We start from the raw sequence: 26,226 nt of genomic DNA on the forward strand, positions 1-26,226 counted from the left end.
TATTCTTCCTCTTGCCCTCCTTTCCCCTTCCTGTCTTCATCCCTCTCTTTTCATTCCTATAATCATCTTCTCTTTCTTCTTCTCTTTTTGCCTCGAAACTCCCCAGCTTTCTCTCCCCTTCTCCTCCTCATCCCCTCCTCCCTCTCCCTCAACCCTGCCCCCCTCACACTTCTAATTAGATTTGGGGGGGGAAATGAACTCTGATTAAAATCATGGTCCTTTCCAACTTGACACACCACAGGCACACACACCCACACACTGTCTGCTGCACACAAACACACACCTGACACACCTGACACACACACACACACACACACACACACACACACGGTCACATGGCACGGCCCGTTGAAAGGCCCAGGGCATGCTGGGAGCTTGTTTGGAAGATGTAGGAGCTGTGATATATTGGAGGAGAAGACAGTGGCTGCCGTTCAAACCTCCTCCTCCTCCTCCTCCTCCTCCTCCTCCTCCCACCCTTCTTCATCAAGACCTCCATTAGTGCAGATCAGATCAAACTGTCAATCAGCCCGTCCTGCCTGCCTGCTCCGATCTAGACTCATGATTTCTCTCTCTGTCCCACCATGCATTATTAACACAGATTTTCTCATATCCTGAGAGGAAATTAAAATCTGTGTTGATGTGTCTGTCCCTATGCACGTGTGTGTGTGTGATTGTGTGTGTGTGTGTGTGTGTGTGTGTGTGTGTGTGTGTGTGTGTGTGTGTGTGTGTGTGTGTGTGTTGTGGCTGATAAGTATCTGTTGAGCCTGCAGTTGTTTGGTGGACAGGTTGGCAGCGTCAGTCTCAGGATGTGATCAGGAGTCACTGAGGCTGATTCCTTTTATGGCAGAAGTTTTTAGCTGTGGATGGAGTTTGGAGTTGAGGTGTTCAGCGGGGACGATTCATGTGTCCGAATCACAAAGTTCACAAAGGCGCCTTTTTACTTTTAGCAAACAGGTGTTTTAACGTTTAAACGAACAAAAACACTGAAACTCTTTCATACAACATTTTGTGACGTCCAGTATCAACGTTTCATCAGTGTCATCGGCCGTCAATCAAATCAAATCAAGTGTATTTATAAAGCACATATAAAACAACCCGTTACAATGCAAACAAATACCACGACGTAGTAACGGCTAAAAGGAAACTGTCTCACTGGCAGACGGGGAACAGCTTGAAATAAAAAGACAAGAAACCACTTTATTTATTTACAGAAGAAAAGTGTCACGACTGTGCTGAACTACAAACTAGGAATCTGTTCACTATGAATAATATTTGAACTGTCTTCTAAACTAATTCATGAAATCTCTTTTATTCAATGTTAATAAACAATTCAAAAACGACTAAAATACTTAAGGTTAAGGTTCAGGAAAGATCAAGATGTGGTTTAAGAAAATTAAACATTAACTGTTGTGATGTAACAGGATCATTACACATGACAGAAATGCATCTTCTATTTTAATGGGATTATTTATTCTATTCTTTTCTCTAAAACGGCCACGAACTGCGAAATATAAAACCCTCAGATCATTTAAACTCAGAGCACATGATGTTGGCAGTATTAAAAATAGAACTTCAAATATCTCATAAGTAAAAAAAAAGATATGATATGTTGTGAAAATCAATTTTCAGATGCATTTTGAAAAAGGCTTTAAATAGAGGAAAAACAGTTTAGTTGCCAAACTTCCAGCTAAAATGACTGGGACTGTTTTTTTCCGAGGGAAGGAACTCGGTCGTGTGACTTCCCAGAAGCACCTGAGCTTATTTTAGAGCTCCGGAGTGTCAAGTGCCAGAAGTGAAAAATATTTAAACTGTAAGCGCCACACATGGATTTTAGCTGACAGATAGCGGAGCCCACCTGCTGACTGATGAGTACCTTATATGAAAGTACAGCTGACAGAACATCTGTGTCCATGCGAGAGCTGGAAATAGATTCTGCAAAGATATTAAACATTCAAATCCCCAGACCGACTTGTCAGCGTGTCTAATGCTAATTTATACAACTCTGAATGTATTTCTACACATTGGCAAAGACTTATTAACAAGAATGTTCATGCATTTCAACTACAGTTAGAAAAAACCCCAAAAACAATCAAAGCATCAAACCTGTAAGATTTACCTCGCCTGCTTCTGTCCGTACGACGGGTCCGGTGCGGGGGGGCTACTCACTTCCTGTCCATCAGCACCTTAACGTCATCTCTTTTTCTTTTTTTCAAAGCAAACAAAACGTGAAAAATATCAAACTAATTCTTGAATATTTCCCAGCACAATATGGAGGGTGTGTTTATTCTCACAGTTACGGTCAGAGCAGTCGAACCGCAGCCTGACGAGCTGAACTGAGGGAATAAACCTCCCTCGTTCACACCAGCTGCAGCATCACCAGGCTTCAGTTTAGCATTAGTCTCGTTTGGCATGTTAATACACCTGACCTTTGACCCCTGCTAGTGATGAACTCATTGCTCTTGGTGCTGATTAGGACGACCCCTCTCCCTCTGTCCTCCGCCGCATCCCTCGCTCTTAAACAAGGGGCTCCCAATTAGTGCAGCGCTTAACGAGGTCGTTAGCAACCTGGCGTCCGCGAGTCCCCGGCTCCACCGGCTCCACCGGCTGATATCCGTTAGCGCTCAGGGAACGCTCATCTGGCTAAATGGGACATTTACACTAACCCAACACAGACACACACACACACACACACACACACACACAGTCATTTAGATATTAATGTAATGGAAGCACGTAGGCGTCATTAAAACATTAAAGAGTTGTAAAATCTAAACAGTAAAATACACAGAGCTGATGATGGAGAGAAGAAAGAGAGACTTCTAGATGAGATTTTATGAAGTCATCTCCCGGATTATCTTCCCTGTCTTTTCCTTATCACCATCATTTTATGTGAAAAGGTAAAGATAATGATCTCTTATTCCTTGTGACGACATGAGGGGAGCGGCTCAGCTGCTTATTTCTTCTCACATGCAGTAACGTAGACGCTCCTCACTCCAAGAATGACACAAAAGGAGAAAAGTGGTTGAAATGAAAGATGAAAATATCGAATCCCTGCGGCGGTGAACCGTTTACATGATGTTTGCGCGCGGTATTAGGATGTCCACTTATATGTGGCCGTATCTGCAAATGTTAAAAAGTAGAAAAGACTGAGTCATTATTTACAGTCGATGTTTACCGGCTGCAATCTGTCATGTCCACTGAACTACCATTAAACCTTTCAACTCCATTACTAGAGGCAAGAGGAAACACAGTTTTATCACTTTTTAACTGAATTCAAAATGGCAACCAAGATTCTTCCAGCTTGCGTCTTTATTAAATCACAAGTGGCTCATAAACGTCTGAAAGAAGAAATACTGAAAGAGGCTTCTTTTAAAATGAAATGTCCGGACACGGCAAATATAGTTCTAATCACCAGTGTAAAAAACAAACTGCAACTGGCTAAACTAAACTAAACTGTTAAACACATGATGAAACAATAGATCTACAGCTACAGACTCGCCTCAGCGTTTCCTTGTGTTGGAACACCTTAAAGTGTCATCGACTGCATAAATACATGTTTAATAAAAGCGTCAGAGAAGCTGCATACACTCCCCTCTGTCACTGCTTCTCACTGACTGTAGTTTCTCATCTCACACACACACACTCAGCACAGACACACACACACACACGCACACTCTCATAAGTCACAGACACGCACACTCAGCACAGACAGCTATAACAGAAATGTATGTGTGTGTGTGTGTGTGTGTGTTTGTGTGTGTGTGTCCTCAGCCTGTGACGAGTGGACGGTCCTCCCCAGACCAGGGCTGCACCGCGACGTCAACCGCTTTGGACACTCGGCTGTGGTGAGCAACGGGTGAGTTCCTTCCTTCCTTTTCGTCACTGTCCGACCTCTGACCTCTATAGAACATAGAGTGCAAGAGAGTTAATGCGTCGCTTGAGGACACGTCAGCGGTATCATTTCAGTCTCTGGTAAATAATCTGCTAAACTACTCAGTTATATTTTATGCAAATAAAACCCGTATATTCACAGCGCATTATTCCTCGGTACATTTTTACATTTTCCTTGATGTCTTCCTGCGGTGTCCTCTAAGTTTTCGGAGAGTCTCTGTCGACTTTCTTCTCCGTCCTTCTCTTCCTCAGTTGTAGACGGTTGTGTAGGGATTGATGTCTTTATCTCAGTGTTATATTTAGTTTTAGTTTACACTTCTCTTCTCCCTCTGCTGGATTCTCTGAAGCTCTCCGCTTCACAAACTGTGTCTCTGCCGCTTCATCTCTTGTCTGTATGGGGACGTTTCTTCTGCTTGACGCTCAGTACTTTTCCTACACGTCTATGTATAAATACAGTGTGTGTGTATATATATATATATGTATTTCTCTCTAATACTTTTCCCATTTTTGAATCTGTATCTCTGGGTTTTGCTTCATTCACACAGAAAAGTTAGTCGAACCAGTTCCTCCAGCCTTGTGTTGTGGTTTCTAAAATAACACGGTGTTTGAATGGCTGCATTGTCTCCTGGCAAACCATTCAGACTGCTGCTTTCAAAGAGAGAAGCCTGCGTAGAACTGTGAGAGAAGGAAACAGCTGTTGTTGACGCACCTTGAATTCCTCAGCCGATGTTCTCTTGTGTATTTTATTTTATTTTTTCTTCACCTCATGAAAAACCTGAAGATAACTCGACATCACGTCGAGGGTTTCTCAGAGCTTCTGCACTGTAGTCTGATAAAAGATGTTTTTTCTCTCACTCCAGTCAGACTACGGGACGTTTTATAGGTCGGTAAAACACCAACGACATGAAATGTAAAGAATGCTCTTATTTATCATTGTTTATGAGGATGTGGAAGGAGGTTACCAATATGTCAAAAATAAACCTTTAGAAAGATATTTTTATTTAATATTTTTATATCCACTGGATCAAAAGAGTCTAAATTTATACATATATTACCAGGAAAGCTTCTTATTGCTCTGAGCTGGGCAGACTGGGAAAAATAACACACTAGTGGTGATGTTGGGAATCCTCTCATGGATTAATGTAAATGTAAACAAGATATATCGACCTTATAAAGGGTGAAATGTCTGATGTCTAAAATTCATACATTAAATAACTTAAATAAATATAAAAAAAATCTTCCCATATTGTGAAATTGTGATGTTTTATGTGCTCTTCAAAACTATATGAAGGACAAAAGGCCTGTTTGGTGGGAAAACCTGAATGACAACAAATACTCCGACTTAAAAAGGTTGGGAGAGTTCGATGGTGATGCAGAGGAACTCGGCGCTGACCCCTTTAACGCCATTTACCCACCAAAAAGTCAGCTTTGAGCACGTAAATGTCAGCTTTGAGCTTCACACGGCCGGCTTTAAACAACATCCCCCCCCCCCCCAAACTAAAGTTCAGGTTTGTTTTTGAATGGTTTTTCCTGTTTTCTTATCGTTTCTCTAACTGTTTTCATCTCTGCCGGCGTTTTCTTCTTTGTCTCTATAAAACAAAACTTCCCCCTTTCCACAGCTGTGTTAATCCTCCCTGTGTCTTCTTCAGCTCCATGTTCATCTTTGGAGGTTTTTCGGGCCTCCTCCTGAACGACGTGCTGGCCTACACCCCTCCGTCCTGCCCGGCCTTTTCCAGCCCAGCTGCGTGCGCCGCTGCCGGGCCGGGCCTTCGCTGCCACTGGGTCCTGAGTAGATGTGTCCCCTGGGAGGCGAAACCACCTGAGGAGATTCTGCCGGCGCCGTTTTGCCCCGTGCGACCCGGTGCGTCACCCCGGGGCTGCCGTCTGCCCGGCTCATTCTTTGCCATTTCATCCGTGTCTGTGACTTTTTCTTTCTTTCTGTCTTCCTTTCTTTGTCATGTCAACATTTTGTCTGAAATGCACAGCGCAATCACACAGGACTGCTGCTCCCAAAAGACCCATTCTTTTTCTCCACGAGAATTATAATTATTCTCAAGTATTTGGCTTCTGAGGTTAGTTTGCATAACATAATTATGGGAACAGAAGGTCAATGCTGCAACAATTACCTCATTTTAAAGTAATTAGGATTGGTCCAATCCCTCCTCCTCCTCCTCCTCCTCCTCCTCCTCCTCCTCTCACTCCCCCTCATCTGTTTCTGCCAGATGTAGATGCAGCAGCGTTTCCAGGTATTCTGCTTCAGGCTGCTCACTGCAGGTTTAAATTGAAAGCAATTATGATAATGGTTGTTCTTTCAATTTTAAGTACAACAATACCACTCATAGATTGACTACATTAAAGGGCCGTACTCATGGTTTTGCATGTGACCATCTCCCCCACATACTGCTAACTCCAGCTCACATGCATTTTTATTTAAACTTCATATTTTGGACTTTTTATCGACTATTTAAGGCGTCCATTGGTGTCCATTCATTACCATATACTTGCATACACTATCTGTGTATGTGTGTGTGATATTAAAGGGAAGACCTGCCTCACCAAAAATAACTGATGACATACAAATCTGGTCGTTGGCTGAGGCTTTTAGACGCCGCTGTGTATCCATCAAAATGAGATTAACATGTATTCTACAAATAAAAGATATAAAAGAAATAAAAGCAGCAGGACATAACTTCCCTGCCCATGTGTAAAACACCTGTTCATCACATCCTGAAACACAGAAATCACATTAGGTCACACTTCATAAAAGCGTTTCTGCTCATTCACGGACGCCACGTGAGTCCGTCTGTTCCAGTTTCCTTCATGACATTTCAGGCTGACTTTACTCAACGCTTTTATAACCACAACACGATTACAAATGGTGGCCGAGCATATTTCCATTTGACACAGGAAGTGTGTGTTTGTGGTTGTGTGTGTGTGTGTGTGTGTGTGTGTGTGTCGTCTCCTCCAGACAGTACAGACGAGCAGTGTTTCCGCTTCTCGGACTGCGCGAGCTGCACCGCCAACACCTGGGGCTGTCAGTGGTGTGAGGACAGGAAGTGCATCTCTGCATCCAGCAACTGCACCGTGGTGAGTCCTTTCACCGGGGCGTCCGTGAGAGCGAGCGCTCCACGCCGTTGGTTATTGTAGAACAAACTTTACTCGGGGGCTGGACTGTGAGGGGAGGTTGCTAGAGTTGTGTTTGAAATCAAAAGGGGTTGGTTCTACTCAGGGAGGCATGAACGTGCTCTGTAAATTACACTGCACTTCTGTCCGTTACATTATAAAAGGTGACATTTTGGTTCCAAAGTTGCACTAGATGAGAGCTAGTGGAACAGAAAGGGTGCGCTCTGTGTACAGGGTGAAACTTTGAGCCGATGGTTCCAGGAAGGTTTGAAAAAGCTTAAAGAAGTCGATATCTCAGCTATTCCCCTTTTTTAAATGAGCTCACTCATGGTCTTTGTGTGTGATTGTCCTCTAATTCAAATGCCCAAAAATCTCATCATCTAACTTCATCATCTTTTAACCTTTCAAGGATGTTGAAAAAATTTAAAAATTTAAACGATAACATCAGATAATTCAAGATGTGCGAAGTTTTTATTAGTGAGTGTTTTTGTTCATTTTGTTTTCTCTCTGTCTCTCTTTCTGTTTTGACTCCCGACCCTGCTCTCTCTCCGTCTCTCTCTGTATGTGTCTGCATGTTGCTTTTGTGTGTTTGTGTGTGTGTGTGTGTGTGTGTGTGTGTGTATGTGTGCGTGTGCGTGTGCGTGTGTGCGTGTAGTTGACTCTGGAGCTGGCCCAGCAGCATGGCGGCGCTCTGTCTCTGTCTCCACCTCCATCCATGTTGTCTGAACATCAGCTGAGCTTGTGGAAGCACGGAGCCAGGAGGAGGGGACATGTGTGTATTGTTTGACACTTGACACCTCTCGTTAGGCTGCGTCAGGTTGAGGTCAGAGGTCAGAGGTCAGATACAGGTCAGAACAGCCCCCGAGGTGATATAGAAATCGAGGGTGAAATCTAAAGCCACGTTCACATCTAACGCATGTGTTAGGATCTCAAACCGTAGAAAATGCACAAATGAGTGCAGTGAGAAAACGGCTAAAAATTAAAATCAAAAATCAGGTTGTGGAGCAGGTCGGCCATTGATCCCCCAGGTTGTGACAGGAAAGACATCCTATGCCAAATATCAGATATACAGATGGTGATCCGCTGCGTTGATCAGCAACAACAATCAAAACAGAGAAATCCAGCTCTGCACGAAAACGTTAATTTCATTAATATTAGTCTCTTTGACGTCTCGGTAAACCAGCTAAGAAACGGGGCCGAGGTAAAACATCTGTTTAGAGATTTTTCTGTGACTCGTTATGGTCAGTTCACCTTGTCAGGATGAAGCGGCACGAAGCTGAATATAGATCTTCCTCGTTAGACGTTTGTCTTTGCTGAGGAGTAAGCGAGACGCACAAGGCGTCTACGGTAAACACAACTTCAGTAAAAAAGTCCATCTCAATATAACGCCTCCCTCGTATCGGTGTTTTATCTTTTCACTCTGCGTGTCGTGTTCGGCTCGACCATCACTTTATTCATCTTCGGCCTTTTGTTGCACATTGTATTGATCTCTCCAAGTTTATTGCATCAGCAGTAGAAGAGGATGGAGTCGAACTGGTACTGATATTGTCTCCTCTCTCTGTGTGTGTGTGTGTGTGTGTGTGTGTGTGTGTGTGTGTGTGTGTGTGTGTGTGTGTGTGTGACTGTGTGTGTTGTGTGTGGGGTGTGTGTGTTGTGTGTGTGTGTGGTGTGTGTGTGTGTGGTGTGGTGTGTGCGTGTGTGTGTTGTGTGATGCTGTGTGTGAAGTCGGTGAAAGACTCGTCCAGGTGTAAGCGCAGGGAGGAGCAGGAGTGTTTCAGACTGGCCAACTGCAGGAGCTGCTCCCTCAACGTCCACTGTCAGTGGGAGCCGCAGCAGCAGGAGTGTCAAGCGCTGCCGGGTGAGGAGACGCACACACACACACACACACACACACACACACCATCATGAATGCACACACAGCAGGAGCATGAAACGCGTCTCCCTGCGTCATTGCAGAAGAAAACAATCTCTCTTTTTCTCCCCCCCCCCCCCCCTCCTCTATCTCAGGATATTTCTGAAGGACACTGCTCAAATTAAATTCATGAAAACTCATTTTATTCTGAGGAAATCTTTGGGAAGAGAAACTTAGTTTATAAGCTGCTTCCTGAGGCTGCGGCATTATGCAGCAAAAATTAAAACACCTTGAGGATCTGCACACAGATACTTGCAAGCGTGCATAAATTGTACTTTCATAAAAAGCCGCGTGGATCCTTTTTTTCGATTACGCGTGACACCGGACTGAATGCTGTTGATTGATACATTATTAAGAGTCTGGCGGAGTCGCCTTTGCAGTCATCATCTCCCAAGTAATTATACTTATTTTTCAAAGTCGTTGAGGGAACGCTGTCCTCTTGTTGCACACACAAACACATACACACACATGACACACTCCGCTTCAGAGCAGTTGCATGTTCCCACGCTAAGTGGCTGCATATTATTAGTGGTCTTCACAAATAAACGCCCTCATACATCCATGCAGGCATGTGCACATTCAGGATTAGCATACATTCATGAACGCACACTTCAGAGATGTGCTCTCCACACAGCTGCAAAGAGAACTAGGCCAATTAGAAGTGTTTACTGGATGTTCTGGATACAGATCTTTGGCTGACTAACAAAAAAAAACCAGAGTCCACAAAGTCCTCCTCCGTACTCTGGAGCTGCGCTCAGTGTGACTTTGGTGCTACCGTGACTTAGGGCAAAAGGAAATACCCGTGCCATTTGAATCCACATGTGATCCAGTTTCGCGGCGGTGTCGCTAAAGGGCGGGCTAGCTGGTTCTGCTTAGAACTGGGAGTTTGCAGTAGCTTTGAGCAGAGGATGGTACTGCGTTTGCTCCCTTTCTTCTGTCCACATCAAAGCCCCGCAGCCTGGTACATCACGTCCTCCCCCTCGGTTTGTTGTGTGCTGAGTTAAGGCGAGGTAGTGCGAACATGGACAACTGCAGTATAATCCAAGAAAATGTGGTTTTGTTAACTTGCAGTTCTAAACTACTGCACGTCTAAAACTGAGCAAAATTCTGTTACCACAACATTTTTCAGATGCTCCTACATTTAATATAATTTATTCATTAGGTTGTTTGTAACCTAGATCGGTAAAAACCAAAACCAAAAAACCAGTTTGACCCAAATCTGAGCTACAATCCTATCGCGGAGTAATCACTGTATTCTGCAGATTAAAACCTCAGAACTGCTTCTTGACTCGTCGCCCGCTTCGCAGCTGTGAAAAATAAATCTACAAGATTGTAGGATTATAATTTAGTGATATGCAGGGGGTGCCGCCATGAGCCCTGCACACTTCATGTATTATCCAAGTACTGTCGACATCCGTATGTGTCAAAACAAATACTGAAAACAGCTTGTACGTCTTTGATATTTCTGTTGATCATTGATATTATTGATAGGATATTTTCTTTTTTTCTGATTCATTTCCTGCTGTTTATGGACGTGAGCACAGAGTCTCCCAGTATATCTTGTTTATTCTCGACAGCTGGGAAGTTAGAGACGACAATTTTTCCTCAGTTTTTCTTTTTAAACCTCATTGATTTGAAGAGGAGTTAAAAAATAAACACTGAGCTTCTGTTTTCTATGTAAATTGGATTTGGGATAATGTTCGATAATATCAAATATCACGATATTTACCACGATATGTGGTAGATAAAATCGCTTACACCTATATCATATATCACAATAATTGGGCTGGACTGTATCGAGTTCACCCACGCCTCGTGTAAATCATAAGAATATAAAGTTTCTCTACTTTCCCGTCCTGTACAGTTGAGTCGATGGTTCAGCTCAAAATCGCTGTGAGTCGCCGGCTGCACAGATGAAATGAATATCTCTTTGTCTGTGGGTTTCACAGTCCATTAGTGTGATAAGGCAAGAGACAAGGCTCCTGTGTTTTTCTGTGATTTTCCTGTGAAGATACATGTGCAGGAACAGTGAGGCTGAAATGAACTGAGCAGCTCCGCCGCCGTGGCAGCTGTGGCCTTTTCTTTAGACACCATGTTATGACTAATTATTCTAAATGGCCTGACGTGTTTATCTCTGCTTTCACACAAAGACCGTAACCTAATCTGTCTATTTATTTTTCTACTTTCTACTATTCCCCCTTCATCTGTCTTCTTCCTCCTCCTCCTCGTTTTTTGGTTGATTATTGCTCATTTCTATCACACAGTGGTTGGGAGGGAAAAAATAAATAAAGAAAGCAGGTATTTTCTTTTATGTAGCATTAAAAGCTTGGTGATGGAAGCTATTATGGGCCTGTGAATGTAATCAGTCCTGGAGTCCTAAATAAACACCAGCGCTCAGTGGAGGCAGAATGACTTTTTCTTCCCCTTTCATCCTGGCAAATTGAACGGCCTCCCAACTACAACAGTGCCCCCCCCCCCCCCCCCCCCTGCAAGACGCTACCGAGTGACCCCGATGAGAACGGGGAGTGCACGTACGGGTCTTTATGGGTGAGCCGTCTGCCGGCCTTACTCGGGCTTTGTTAATAGAACCCTCCATCATTACAGATAATCGCTTTTCTCCGTGCCGCGATCGGGTCGGAACGAAGCAGGAATGTGCTCTCAGATCAAAAAAAACAACATCGTATATCAACGGTTACATCAGCCTCTAAATACGGTCCGACAACATCATGTGTAAACCTCGTTAACAAGAGATATTTCTGCTGATTCTGGCAGCGCAGTTTAGTGCAGCAAATCAACTGTCTCCATGGAAACAGTGAATTTTTACTGCTGTAAAATCTCTTTCACTGCTGCAAAAACACTTTCCTCAACTAAGGAGAAACTTAACTTAAACTGTCAACTTAAGTGTTTTGTGCAAGTGTAGTAAAACTATGAACATATTACCATGATAACGTTAGCATTGTGCTGCAGCATCGTGACGGTGTCTGCGCTTTGAGTTTAGTGCTGCTCTTATCATGTGTCGTCTCTTCACAAACACATGCAACACGTGTTTTTCTTGAACGTGAAATGACGACAAGGTTGCTCCCATGTGAATTCATGCTAATACAGATGCAGTGAAGGTGTTGAAACTGTGTGTGTGTGTGTGTGTGTGTGTGTGCAGGCCAGCTGTGTGGAGAGGGCTGGCACCATGTCGAGGAAGCCTGCCTGAGGATCAACTCCAGCAGAGAGAGCTACGATAATGCCCAGCACTACTGTAAAAACCTGGGAGGAAATATTGCATCTTTGCTCACAGACAAACAAGTTAATTTTGTTCTGGAAGAGCTTCAGAAATACCAGCTGCAAGATAAGGTGGGTGGTGTAAAAAAAAAAAAAAAGAATTAAAAAAATTAATTCATAACTAAAGGAGGTGACAGGATCCCTGTGTGCTAACAGCAGTGGTGAAAGCCTTTCATTATTTTCCACTCAGGCTTTTCTGCCTTATGAAATCGCTGCGGCTGTTCATACCTGCGCATATAAGATAGAAAAACCACACGTCAACCACGATTGGTGAGATCACCCGATTTAATTAAAACTGCAGAAGTAGCATGTAAGCGTCCTGACTGACTGTTTACCTGTGATTATTTAACCTTGTAAACATTAGAAAACCTGTCCTCAGCTCACGTCACACACACTAATGTCACTAATGTCAATTTTAACACAATACTCACATGCATGTATGTGAGTTGCAGGAGTTATTTGTCGCTGTAACCCTCCCTCCTGGTCACACTGGCCATGAAGTGATCCTGTGACCAGTTCCACTCCAACTCTGGAGTAGCGTTGCAGCAACCGACCAGTAACTGATTCTTAAAATGACCCATAAACCACTTTTTAAGACGCATTTTAGTTTAATTTAACTGGATTCAGTGTGTTAGTCATCGCACACCTGGATTTGAACCTATCAGAGAAACCTTACCTCTGTTCTTCCTGTTAAGCACTTAGAGAAGTGCTATATAAATAAAGTTTAATATTATTATTTCAGACTCAAAATACTCACACTGACTCACTGCTGAAGCCTTGACTATATACAGTCTGTGAGCGCCGTATTAAAACAGTTAATGAGTCTCTCCTTTAATAAGGAAAGTGCCTGTATGTTATCAGGCTGGTAAACTAATGCAAATTCTTTACAGTTCCACATGTGTGGCAACACCACACACACACACACACACACACACACCTGTAGGTACGGCCCAATCAAATCACTGTATCCGAGTGTAATCACAGCTTTCGGCTGCCTTTATCTTCCCTGTAGAGAATGAAGTGACACGTGGCTGATTGATGTGGACGAGCGGATTGATATGCAGCTCCCCGGAGTTCATTATACGACATAATGTACATAACACGGCTCCTGTGACAGTGTGATTTACCGTAAGATGCCAAGACAACGCAGTTACCTCTGCATCATAAATCCGTAGTTACTTATGATTAGATGTCGGGGGGAATGTGTGGTTTCAGGATCATAAAGATTGAGTTATTTAACATGAATGTATCACAACATCCAATCAAGGATGTGAAGAATCACAGCCAAGAAATTTGAAAGCACTCCTCATCGGGCTTTATGGGCTATTTAATATTCAGACTAATATCACAGCTCAAGACGTGTCAAGAAATATTTTAATAGCGCCACAGAGTTTTTGATATCAGCAGGTAGAGGAGCGAAATCTCTCACCGCGATATTTATTTATTTTTAACTCCACCGTAGAACCGAGGCATGAAAAAATAAAAATAAATAAAAATAAAATGTTAATCATTCGCTCTCCCTAGAAGGCGCAGAAATCAGCTTCATCACTTTTCATCTTCGTAAAAAAAAAAATAAACCAGACGTCTTTAAAAAAAAAAAAAAAAAAACAGCTGGCAGCCGGGAAACAGTCAGTCAGCTGAACGGATCGATCGCCTCTGCTCTCGTTGTGTTTATGGTGAAAATGTTATTTGAGAAGCTAACACACACACGCATGCACGCACGCACGCACACACACACACACACACACACACACACACACACACACACTCACACTCACAGAGTTTCTGATGAAATGTGCAGCGGCAGGAGAAAATGTGAGAAAATATTTGGAGACTGTTGAAAGAATGTGGTTAATTTTCCCTGATGTCATCTCTTCTTTTGTTGTTTCAAATCTGGTTTCTTGATGTTTATAGGTGACGAGTGCTGGTGACTCTCTCTCTCTCTCTCTCTCTCTCTCTCTCTCTCTCTCTCTCTCTCTCTCTATCTCTCTCCCTCTCTCTCTCTCTCTCTCTCTGTCTCTCGCTCCCTCTCTCTCTGTTCTCGCCTCTCTTGTCTCTCTCTCTCTCGTGTCTCTTCTCTGTTCTTCCCTCTCTCTCCTCTCTCTCGCTCTCTCTCTCTCTCTGTCTCTCTGTCTCTCTCTCTCTGTCTCTCTCTCTCCCTCTCTCTCTCTCCCTCTCTCTCCCTCTCTCTCTCTCTCTCTCTGTCTCTCTCTGTCTCTCCCTCTCTCTCTCCCTCTCTCTCTCTCTCCCTTCCTCTCTCCCTCTCTCTCTCTCTGTCTCTTTCTCTCTGTCTCTCTCCCTCTCTCTCTCTCTCCCTTCCTCTCTCCCTCTCTCTCTCTCTGTCTCTTTCTCTCTCTCTCTCTCTCTCTCTCTCTCTCTCTCTCTCTCTCTCTCCCTCTCTCTCTCTTTCTCTCTCTCTCTGTCTCTCTCTGTCTCTCTCTCTCTCTCTCTCCCCCTCTCTCCCTCTCTCTCTCTCTCCCTCTCTCCCTCTCTCTCTCATTTACCACCTCAGCATAAAAAAAAAAAAATGTTTTCAAACGGAGACGCCGACTAGAAGAGAGATTCTCACGGATGACAGACATGCGGTTTCACGAGCTCTTCGTGATCCTTCAGTGTAAAAGTTTAACTCGACACCTTTCATTACAAACATGCAGCGCAAAAGTGCCGCACGCAGCAGGATGAAAACAGCCACGTTGTTTGCTGCTGCGGTGATTCTCAGGTCGAGAGTGTTAAATGAACGTGTCACCAAGGGAAAGATGAGCAGTAATGTACGTTGGATTTCTTGAGAAGAGGTTAAGAGTCTCGAAGCAGCTGCGGAGAAGAGTTTGTCAGACGCTGTGGAAGCGGGATCTAAACAGCTTTGGGAGGGATCTGGTCTAGAGCGCGAGAAGTGGAAGAAGTATTTCACTTCTGACGTCGTAGTCACATGGTTTGAAGGGAGATCCCAGGTCGTTTGAGCAGCTGCTTCTAGTAGAAAAACAAAGCATTCAGGACGGAGATGAGTTCTCGTGAAGAGCGAGAACTGGTGATGGATTTAGAAGAAGAGAAACTTTTTCTTTTCTTTTCAGCTGACAAATCGCAGCAGTTTAAAAAAAAATGTAATTCATCATTAAAATCAATCATCAAGGTCGCCGGCTGAGCGGCCGGTCGATGGAGGGAAAGGTAGCCGCCACACGTGAAAATCCTTCAATAACAGTGATGTGGCAAGATCAGAAACTTCTTGCAGGTGTTACAATCACAACTGTTGGGGAAAATGTTTGATTTCTCTCCGACATCATTATGTGCCATTATTAAATACATCGCACTTGTTTTGTCAGCAAATAATTCAGATGTTCGCTGAGCTGCTCTTAATGAGCTGCTGTAATTACTGCTCCTGCTTTTATAACTATTACAGTCATTTGAAGAAGGTTTGATTTAGGATCCGCTTTCATGTAAAACACAACATAGTGTGTGTGTGTGTGTGTGTGTGTGTGTGTGTGTGTGTGTGTGTGTGTGTGTGTGTGTGTGTGTGTGTGCAGAGTTATCAGTCCTCCTGTTAAAAGGAGGCGTCCTCTCAGCTGCTTCATATAGACTGTGAACTCCAGCTGTTAATTCCAGTACTATTGGTGTTGTTCCTGTTGTGGTGTTTTGTTTTTTTTAGCGTTTCTAGGACATTGTCCCTGTGAACATGTGAACTGCATGCAATTAGGACTCATTATTTTCCTTTTTCCTCCTTCAACAAAACAAAACAAGAAGCAAAACAAGCTTTATTAAGATTCTTTTTCTTTATTGCTGATTTAAAATTTCTTCTCCACCTCTATATCGGATATAGAAAGTGGTGTGTGTGTTTGTGATTCCCCTCAGGTTGACCTCACCTCCACAGTGCTGCAGTGGAGCTCGTGTATTTTGTTCGGAAATTCTGCAGATGAAAAGAAGATATTCAAATCGTGGCTGAGATTTTCCTCGCCATGAGAGCTCAGCAGTTTCAGGCTGCCTGACCTTGGTGCGCTGATATTGTACAGTACAAATTACGAGACACAAAAACCACGGAGGGAAAGGCTCCCTGTTGTAGGACCTGGGAGCCCCAGATACATTTAATGTGGCCGTCTTCACCAGACTCATAACAAAAGATGAAAACTTTTCAACAGTTTAGAAGCTTGGCCTTGTTAATATTCAGAGGAAATACAACCAAAGACCCAACGCCACAAAATTAGACGAGCTAAAATCGAGTAACAGTATCCTCGAACTAAAGAAAGAAAAGCTCTAACACACTCCCTCTTCCTCTCCGTCCCTGCAGAGGTTATCGCCGTGGATCGGCCTGAGGAAGATCAACGTGTCGTACTGGGGGTGGGAGGACGCGTCGCCCTTCACCAACACCAGCCTGCGATGGTTGCCGGGAGAGCCCAGCGACTCGGGCTTCTGCGCCTACCTGGAGCGGGCTCAGGTGGCCGGACTCAAGGCCAACCCCTGCACCGCCACCACGGACGGCCTGATCTGCGAGAAACCCGCCGGTGAGGACGGACGAGCGAAACACAAAAGGAGAGAAAATGAAAATATAGAAAACAGCAGTTACATGAATAATCAGCCGCTGATAACAACTAAATAAATAACCTTTTGCTCCATCTGTCCCATCGCTCAGGGAGCCCACAGAGTCAGAGCGCTCGTCCCTGCAAGACTCCCTGCGCTCTGCGAACCACCTGCGCCAACTGCACCAGCCAGGCCATGGAGTGCATGTGGTGCGGCAGCGCGCACCGCTGCGTCGACTCCTCGGCGTACGTCATCTCCTTCCCCTACGGACAGTGTCTGGAATGGCAGACCCAAGACTGCGCTGGTGAGACTTTGAACCAAACTTTTATTACTTGTGAGGAAGTATTTTTTTTTACATTATGTTATTGCTATTTTTGCAAGAAAGTGACAGATTATTATTTCGCTTTTTTCTTCACTTTACTTTTGCTACGTCTGACGGTGTAGAAACGGTGTTTGTGTGTTTTGTATTTAATCACAGCCATGAAACTCTTAGCGCTTTGATTTATCATCAGCGCTGAGGCTCAGCTGTCTCCTTGGTGACTCCCAGGAGTCAAACTGACTCTATCAGCTATTGCAAGAGGAAAATCAACTACCTTCGGGACCGAAAAGTCTATAAGTGCACAAGAGTTGTGATGACAGCAGACGAGATTTTAGAAAAACAAAGATGATGGGATGTGACTTTAGATGTGTATCTATCATCTTTATCTTTTGTTTTCGTTTGAAGAAGTCACAGAATCAGAATACATGTGGTCTGCAGCAGAGACAGGCAGATGATCAGACAGTGTGAAATACCCTATTAATACCTTTCATGATGCGAGTGTGTGTGAACATGGAGCCATTGTAGACTCCTATTGATCCCTTTCTTATCAGCAGTCTGGTCTACGCCTCCGTCACACTTACACACTTACACACACACACACACACACACAGACACACCCACAGACACTCTCCTGTAGCTACACGGCAGAAAATCGATCATCGGCAATGACACACGGCTGACTCGATATGAAGTCCTCGCCGCTGTCTTTTAACATTCCTCTCATGTTAACGCCTCCCCGGGGACGGTGGAGGGTTTTTTTTTCACTTTCACCGCCGCCACCGCCGCCACCTCTCCGTGTGGGAAGCACGGGAGCGTTTGTCATGAACCGTGGAACCAGACGCCGCTGTGACACTTATGAAGCGTTTGGTTGTTGGTCCGCATGAAAGGATTTTCCCGCCTAAATAAGGTTTCTGTAGTAGCTGCAGTCATTTATTACCTGCACCGAGGAGGTTAGGATTTAGATGGGCCAGGGAAGAACCCCCATTAACTTCTGGGGCAGATCCGGATCATTTACATATCCTCTTAAGTCTGGTGTTTGTTGTTTGGCCGAGCTCTTGTTCATACTGTCAAAAAATAGTTTGCAGTTCATTTTTTTTTTAATGATTTTTGTAAGTGAAAGTCAAATCCAGGTAGAAAACTAGTGGCAGGAAAGACAGAAGCTCAACAAACATTTCAACAAAGACACATGAACATCCCATTAGATTTTCTTATTTATTGCCATATATTGAGTGTAAGTCCAGTTCTATTCTGCAGCTGTGTATGTTTCAAACTGTCAAAGATTTTCCCCTCAACGCGAAACTTTTTATCTGTGTTTTCCGTCTTTTGTTAGACAAATAGTCGGTGTGTCACAGTGTTCCTGTTTCTGGAGTTAAGGGAACAGGTATATGTTTGTTAGGGGTGATTATTATTCCGTACTGGTGCCAGCAGCCCCGAGTACAGACAGCTCTCCAGCCTGCTGTTAGCAAAGCCAGAGATTGTTTTCCCGTCCTTCGTTTTTTTTACCTTCACTTCTCACACAATGCCACTGCTTCTCCCTCTTCTTATTGGAATTTATTTGGTGACAGAAGGTGCGTCGGAGGCGTTTGTTCTGCTACTTTTTTTTTTTACCTTTGTTGTTCAATGTAAATGGCGTATAATGTGAAGTATGACATTTTAGCTTTTCGGATTCCCAGACAGAGCGTCGTTGCTCATTTACAGTCCGTCACTCTTCGCCTTGAGTTTCATACTTGACGTTGTTCTGCTGCTTTCCCTTCGTTGCTTTTTCGGATTAATCACGTCTTGTTGTGGAAACCAGGCAGCGGAAGGATTCATGACCTCTGCTTTGGTCGCTGCTTTCACAAAAAAACAAACCATTGCTTGTCTGAGGATCTAATTTGAAGTGGGTCATTTCTTTATCAGATCAATTTGGCCCAAGGCTTTGTGTATCATTCCCAGTTTTCCTATCAGCTGGAGGCTAACTACACTCTCCTCAAACACAACCTCTTGAAATAATTGGCTTCAGCGTCGCCCCAGAAGTCAAATTTGGAGGTTTTGAGAGCTCCTTCAAAAGGAAGCTCATTTTCAGCCCCAGCCTTATTGTGTCGTTTTATGTTTTCCTCTCATAAAATGGACTTTTCTTTTTGCTTAAGTGACAATTTTGAGCTTTGCACTGCTGTTTTCTTTCCTTTTTTTCTCTCTCCAGCCTTTCACCTCTCCGCCTCGAGCATCTGGTCCCTAACGCTCTTGTACCTGCAGCTGTGACGCGCTGAAATCAGCAGCTGTAAATTAGTTTATGAATGTCCCTTTTCTTTTTAGACGTCGGCAGCTCAACGTCGCTCGGCTCTGTAGTTTGTGAGGTGTATTTCAGCAATAGCTACAATTGGATGCCCACGTTCAGGCATTGATCCTGCATCTATCATCTGATGCTAGTTCAAATTTCAACAGTATTTGTGATCATGCTAATTAATCAATACCAAATATCAGAAACAGAAGAACGGAAATTTACATTCTGCAAAGACCACGACTGGAGCTTGATTTCTGAGTGCGGTGTTTGTGATCACAGCTGCACAAAGAAAACAGCTGATGAAACTGATGTATAAAGAAACTTTAAAAAACATCACACTCATTCAGACACTTGTTTTTACTACATGGTAAAAAAAAATAGTTCTGTCAAAAATAAAAGGCTTTTGTCAGTATATTAATGTTCTTTGATAATTACACAGCGTTTGATTAATTTGAATAAACTTGTGTAGTTTAATCTGTAATGATTCATCATGTTTTATAAACTTGTCCCATGTTTTGTTTTGTAACTAGTAGCTATAGTTAGATAAAACGTATAATAATAATTAGGTAGAATATTTCCATATTTTGCTGCTTTTTATTTTCAAAGTTAATTAACTCAGTAATTTAAACGCACTTAATTCCAGCTCTGTGAGTGTGGTCACTCGTTGTGGTTGCAGGTTCATTCTCTTGTTGCGTTGTCCTAAACTCTGGGGTCTGTGTATAAAAAGGTTTTAAGCGTCCTGCACTAATCGCCCGGTAAACCCTCCACCAACATCCTCCAAAATAAAAGTCAGCACTTTAACCTGATAAGATTTCCACACAACAAAAGCAGCACAACCTGCTGCCTCTAAAACACCTTCCTGCCCCTGCCACAGCACAAAGATGGGATTATATACAGGTGTATTGGATTACACACACACACACACACACACACACACACACACACACACACACACACACGGAGGCTGGATGATTGTTATGTTGTTTTAGTTGATACTGGTTTTGCTGCAGAGAAATAGCCTTATTTTCTCTGAGGCAATCTTGTGTGTGTGTGTGTGTGTGGGTGTGTGTGTGTGTGTGTGTGGGTGGGTGTGTGTGTGTGTGTGTGTGGGTGGGTGTGTGTGTGTGTGTGTGTGGGTGGGTGTGTGTGTGTGTGTGTGTGTCTGTCTATCCCACATGATATGTGCTGTTTTGTAGCTTCACATGCTTGGAGAAGAGAAGGCAGCTTATGGCTCCTGCACTTGATGTATTATGTATGGCGCGCTCACAGATCTGTATGCTACTGGCTGCAGCGATGCTAACTGTCAAACCACTGTAGGAGCAAATGGATTACACAAGATGAAGCCGGATGATACGAGCTATCCAGGGACACCGAATATCAAACCTGGTGTGATGAACAGAATGTGGCACCGAGACGATTGTGCTTCTTGAGAAGATGAGAATTCCCTCAGTAGGAACAAGCCATTTTTTTCCTTCTTCTCTGCTGCAACACTGGTAGCCCAAGTTCCTCAGAACATGTGTCATCTGTTGTGTTTAGTTTCTGTCAGTGACGACAGTTGATACACTGATTTCAGCAGAGCCGTATATTTCGGGGGGAAGGTTCTGGAAACAAACACAACAGTGGAGTAGAAACATATATAAAGGCATTAAGCCTCTGTGAGACTCGTGTCTTTGACCTAGTTACTACAGTTGTGTCTTTTCCGCTCATTCTCATTCACATGAAGTTTTAGAAAACATAGAGATGTGGTTGTTCCCCGACTTTGACCAATAATGATTATGAAAAGCTTCAGTTGATATCAGTATATATTTTAGAGAATCCTGTGACTTTCGATCCGGCAGCTTCAGCAGACTGAAGTCCACAGAGGACGACTGTTGTTCATCGTGCACCACCAGCACGTTACTCTTCTTCTTCTTCTGTGTTTTATTTTGAAAGTGTTGATGCATGTAAACCTTCTGCTGCATCACCCTCACACGGCGACGCCGCCCACTAACCAGTTTCCACATTTTCTCCAACACAGCTGCTCAGGAGGAAAAACAAAAACAAACTTCATGGGATTAAGCTGCTGTTACTATATATTTTTTATTGTCAACGAATCATATTAACAGAGCGATTATGTGCTTGTCTCTCTGTACACCGACTAAACTTGTTCGTTTAAGCCATTGCTGTGAGCGAGGCTTCACATCTATCAGCTGAAACGCATCAGTCTGCGGTTCAAGCAGAACTCTCTATCCTGCGCATGTTAAATTAGCCCGGCCCTAACTCATAATTTAATTGCAGTGAAATGCAATAAATGGAAATTAAATTACAGTTGTGCCTCTTCGCTCACCTCCTGTCGTGAGCACAGGAGAGTGTTTGCTTTGCTGCTGAGTTGTGCACACACAGTGAAGTCAGAGTAATCTTCCCCTTGTTTTTTTGGAAGAGAAATTACAGGAACATAAACATCGGAGCAGGTTTAAGTACATAAATCAGTGTCGTTATTTTTATATCAACAGATATTCACACAGGAGAAAAATATCCGGAGGTCAACATTCTCATCTTCGGAGCATGATTACGATCACATGTGAAACGTGTTCTCCACCCTCATGGGAAATGTAGGCACCATCCAAAAGGACGGTTGCTCTCCCGATAGCCTGGAGCTAACAGCACGAGCCTTGTAAACCCGCAGGGCACATGTGTCCATCCACCTGTTTCCATCCGTCTCCCTCTCATCCTCGTCTACCCCGAGTCCGCAAGACTACATGAGACAATAACCTCTCTTACTTCTCTGCGCGTGGAGCACAGATGAAGCCAGATAATTGGAAATGCTGCTAAAAATAGAGAAGACCACTAAGGCAGAGAGAACATGTCAGCTAAATTATATTATTTGCACAAACCGCAGTTATGTAAGTGAACATCTAAGGACTTCACGTTTTCAGTCCACGCAGGGATTTGTTTTTGCCTGCCGTCTCTCACTCCTGTACGAGCTGCTTTTTCCTCCTCAGGGGCCCATTTCATCATATTTGTGGCATCCAGGCTGGTGCCTGAATTATTCAATCCGTTCGCTCTCACGGATTTTGACATGTTTCTCGAATGAATTGCAGTCAGGAGCTGCAAATGCCCCTTGCAATGTGTGTTCGGGGAGGCGGTCTGTGCGCAGAGATTAAATCTGCAGCAGGATATATTTTAAAGTGTGAGGTGTGAGTGTCATGTAGTACTGTCCGCTGTGAGTGCTCTCGCCTCTCTCTCTCTCTCTCTCTCTCTCTCAGTCGTTCCCACATTGGTGATAAAAGTGACACCGTGTGAGAGCCCTGCAGAGATACAGCATCAAACTTTCTGTGAAATGTGATGCTGCAGCGTTTTGCCTGTTTCTTTGTGAAATAAGTTCCCGGTTGTTCTGAAAGTAATTGCTTTGCAAAGCCGGACCACCTCTCCAGAGCTCAGTGTTTATGAGATTCATGTGGGTTAAAATCATAATGTAACCTCTGTCTCTTGAAACTCCTTAACCTTATAAATGAGATATGTAGGTATAAAATGTATTTCTTTTTTCCTGGATCGTGTGATAAGTGGTAAAGCTTGGATGAAATTTGTAGAAGAGGAAGTAAAGAAAAAAAAAATCTGAATAGCAGTGAAGTTAGCTGCAGAAAAATGGACAAGACTAATACTAATAGATCCAAGGTGTCGACGCTTTGTGTGTCATAGTTTCGGAGTTATTGTAAAATATGTAAGTTGCTTTATACAACGGGCCACAAACAGAGTTAAGTTATAAGATAACTAAAAAAAAAATGTTATACTTTGCCTCGTTAGTCATCATCTCATTAAGATTTATACAGACGGGTGAGAATGTAAAGATAAAACCAACGTAAAGTGTCTTAGAAAGGTGTTGTTCCACCAAGTGTAGGAGAAATATGACTGTTTCTGATAGTGGTGAAAAAGAGACGTCATGTTAATGTGGGGCGGAGGGGGGGTGGGTGGGGGGGGGGTATCAAGCAAGTGCCCGCTGAGCATTACTCGATCATTATGAGTGAAGCCAAACTGTGGGCTGGCGCTGCGAGTCTAATAAACCTGACCTGCGGGGACACAAATTAGCCGCCGCTAAATGGGCGCAAATTGGATCCATTAAATCAAAAGAGAAGCAAAGAATTTTGTTCCATTAAAATGTGAAGGTTTGGTGGAAGAAAAAGCGTGGGAGTTACACGGAGCAGCCACCAATTTCCTTCCATTTGAATCGTATTTTAAAATGATAAACAGGGCTGGTGTATTCATTGGATATTAAAGTCTGCTCTTGGGTATGTAAATATGTGCTTTTCTAGCAAAGGAATCCCTACTGTGTGGTGGATTAGGGATATTCTGTTGAACTGCCTCTCTTTGAACTAGTGACTATAGTGGAGATCCAGTGAGTTGTCAGGGAGAGAGAAAAAAAAAGAAGAGGGGAGGAAACCAGAGGGAAGAGCACGGTGAGAGAAGATGAAGAAAAAGTAGAAGAGCTTCATCCTTTGTGATTTTATTTATGCCTAAAGTGTTTTAAAGTAATCCAGAAAAAAAAAAAATCTAATTAAATCAAAATGGCTGGAAATGAAGGGGGGAGAGGAGAGGAGGGGGGAGGGGGGGGAGGGGGGGGATAATGGTGAAGAAAGCAGCACTGAGTGAGAGCAAGAGGGGAAGACAGCTTAGTGAATAGAAATAGAAAATAAGATGCAGGAGAGGAGGATAAAAAATGTGGCAGAGAGGAGATAAAGAGTGAATCTGAGAAAGGGAGAGCAGAAGTTTGTAATTATAAAGAGGGAGGGAGAACAAATGAATCAGCATTGCTGCAGTTGAATAATGCAACGGAGGAGCTTGCAAACACACACTCAGAGGAAAAAAGGGGGGAGTATTTCAAGCACAGCTAGCTAACAGGGACACACAGAGAGAGAGAGAGAGAGAGAGAGATACAGGTTCAGCTAGAACATCTGTGGCTTATGGAAATGTCTCTTGTTCAAAAGAGATGCGAACTTCTGGTGGAGAAAAAAAAAAAAAATGCTAATTTGACTTGATGCTGCGTTTGAATCTTCTCGCCGGGCTATAAGAAACAACACCTCGGATAACTTCCCTCAACCTTTTGGTTTTCATGCGCACACACGCCGAGTTACCCACCGAGCCTTTACCCTGTCTCTGCGAGCTCTCTCTCTCACTCTCTCTCTCCACGAGTGTGTGTGTGTGTGTGTGTGTGTTCCCCACCCTCACTTTGTAGACTGAAATTTATTATGACAGGAAGGGGACGGCTTGATGTCGAGAGCGAGAGCAAAGCGAAGACTGAGGGGTTCAAAAAAAAAAAAGAAAGAAAAAGAATCGAGCTGTGAAGTTAACTTTGGAAGGCCGGCTTCTCCAGGAAAACACTTGATTTCTTATTCCTGTCACCTGTCGCCTCCTCGCCGCCGCGTTCAGCCACACAAAAGACGGCTTCAGGATGGAGATTCTACTTTTCTTTTACGAGCACTGAATGAATGCCATGCCGCGGAAAGAAAAAAAAAAAGTGTCATTTTTAATTTGCACCAGTGAAACGTTTTTTGAATGTCACGTCCACTGTATGAATACAAATGCTTTTTTCTCCCCACATGGAAAGTCAATTTCTTTATAAATGTTGTGGGTCAAAGTAAATGTGAAAACAGAAGACGCAAAGTATATTAGAGGGGGGTAGATTACATCGCTAAAGGGTTTTTATTGTGTTAACGCTTTGGTTGAGGCTGTTGGGATTAGCTGTAGTACAGTGTGAAGGACACAATATGGTCATATTTATTATTTAAAGCTTCGTTTTCAGCCTGAATGTGTGTTGAGGACATTTTCAATGAGTAAAAATGCACTAAAAATAGGCCTGAATAATGCATTTAAAGGTCTCATACAGTCTAAAGATAGATGTCCATGTGTAGTGTGATTATAGATCAGCTCTAGCTTCTATATTAATACTGTGAAAGTATCAAAGCCTCAGTCCACAGAGAAATGCACACAGCCTGTATTCAGAAACTGAGCCTTAAAACCAGCCGTCAGGACTTCTGGAACTTTGTGATGTCACAACAAAGCAGTCACCAAGCCCCGCCCACCTGGACCCACCATCCAAACCTTGCAGGATTTGGTTTCTCTGAGTGTTTTTTACCTGAAATCTGCTTTATTTTTATTGGATCACTCAGAAAACAAGTCAGCCAATCAGAAGAGATGCTCAGAGCCTCCTCTCTTCTGATTGGCTCACAGACCTGTTGTTACTAGAGCTACAGAGAGAAGCCTGAGAGAGGAGATGTAAAACTACACTGAGATGGTTTTTATATCTTCTTATGGATCAACACAAAATATTGGATATTTAAGGCCATAATTCACCTTTCAATCGAAAATTCAATCAGAAATATTAATTAGTCAATGATCTAAACAATTAAAGACACCGTGAATTTTACACAAATGAAGTTATTTAGAGTTTGAGTTGAGTTATAAATGTCTGACATTTGTGGTTATGCAGCTGACAAACAGCTTCTTGTTGCTGGTCTGACAGGGGAGAGAAGAAGTCAAGAGGCTGTTTCATGGTGCTGTGAACAATTATAAAAAGATGGAAAATGTCTCGCAACTAATTTTATACTTGAGTGTAATGACACGAGTTTGTATTTCCATTCCGCTCTCTAACTACCCCCCCACCCCCCCACCCCCCCTCTTCACCCTCCAGCTCAGAACTGCTCCGGTCTGAGGATGTGTGCAGAGTGTCTGGAGAGAGCGGAGTGCGGTTGGTGCGGCGACCCCAGCAACACCGGCAAGGGCGTTTGCATGGAGGGCTCATACCGAGGGCCTCTGAAGCCGGCACACCCCAGGGCCGGGTCACGGGACCGGGACAGACTGCGAGACAGGGACATGGCGCTGGACCAGAGTCTCTGCACGTCTGACAGAGGCTATAACTGGGCCTTCATCCAGTGTCCGGGTGAGTTGAACCGCTGCAACTGGTTT

At 43.5% G+C, this 26,226-nt stretch overlaps 1 protein-coding gene across 1 annotated transcript in view; it reads left to right on the forward strand.

Moving 5' to 3' along the window:
- LOC111223898 (attractin-like protein 1) overlaps nucleotides 1-26,226 on the forward strand; it is a 243,612-nt gene that overhangs the window by 53,158 nt on the left and 164,228 nt on the right. Inside the window, exons 11-18 of the mRNA XM_022748196.1 lie at nucleotides 3,772-3,856; nucleotides 5,541-5,756; nucleotides 6,864-6,978; nucleotides 8,740-8,872; nucleotides 12,084-12,271; nucleotides 16,476-16,689; nucleotides 16,818-17,009; nucleotides 25,952-26,200. Of these exons, the coding sequence (XP_022603917.1) occupies nucleotides 3,772-3,856; nucleotides 5,541-5,756; nucleotides 6,864-6,978; nucleotides 8,740-8,872; nucleotides 12,084-12,271; nucleotides 16,476-16,689; nucleotides 16,818-17,009; nucleotides 25,952-26,200 (1,392 nt within the window). The remainder of the gene's footprint in view (nucleotides 1-3,771; nucleotides 3,857-5,540; nucleotides 5,757-6,863; nucleotides 6,979-8,739; nucleotides 8,873-12,083; nucleotides 12,272-16,475; nucleotides 16,690-16,817; nucleotides 17,010-25,951; nucleotides 26,201-26,226) is intronic.

This window comes from Seriola dumerili, unplaced genomic scaffold (genome assembly GCF_002260705.1).
Source record: "Seriola dumerili isolate Sdu_G_001 unplaced genomic scaffold, Sdu_1.0 BDQW01000120.1, whole genome shotgun sequence".
Classification (NCBI taxonomy): Eukaryota; Metazoa; Chordata; class Actinopteri; order Carangiformes; family Carangidae; genus Seriola; species Seriola dumerili.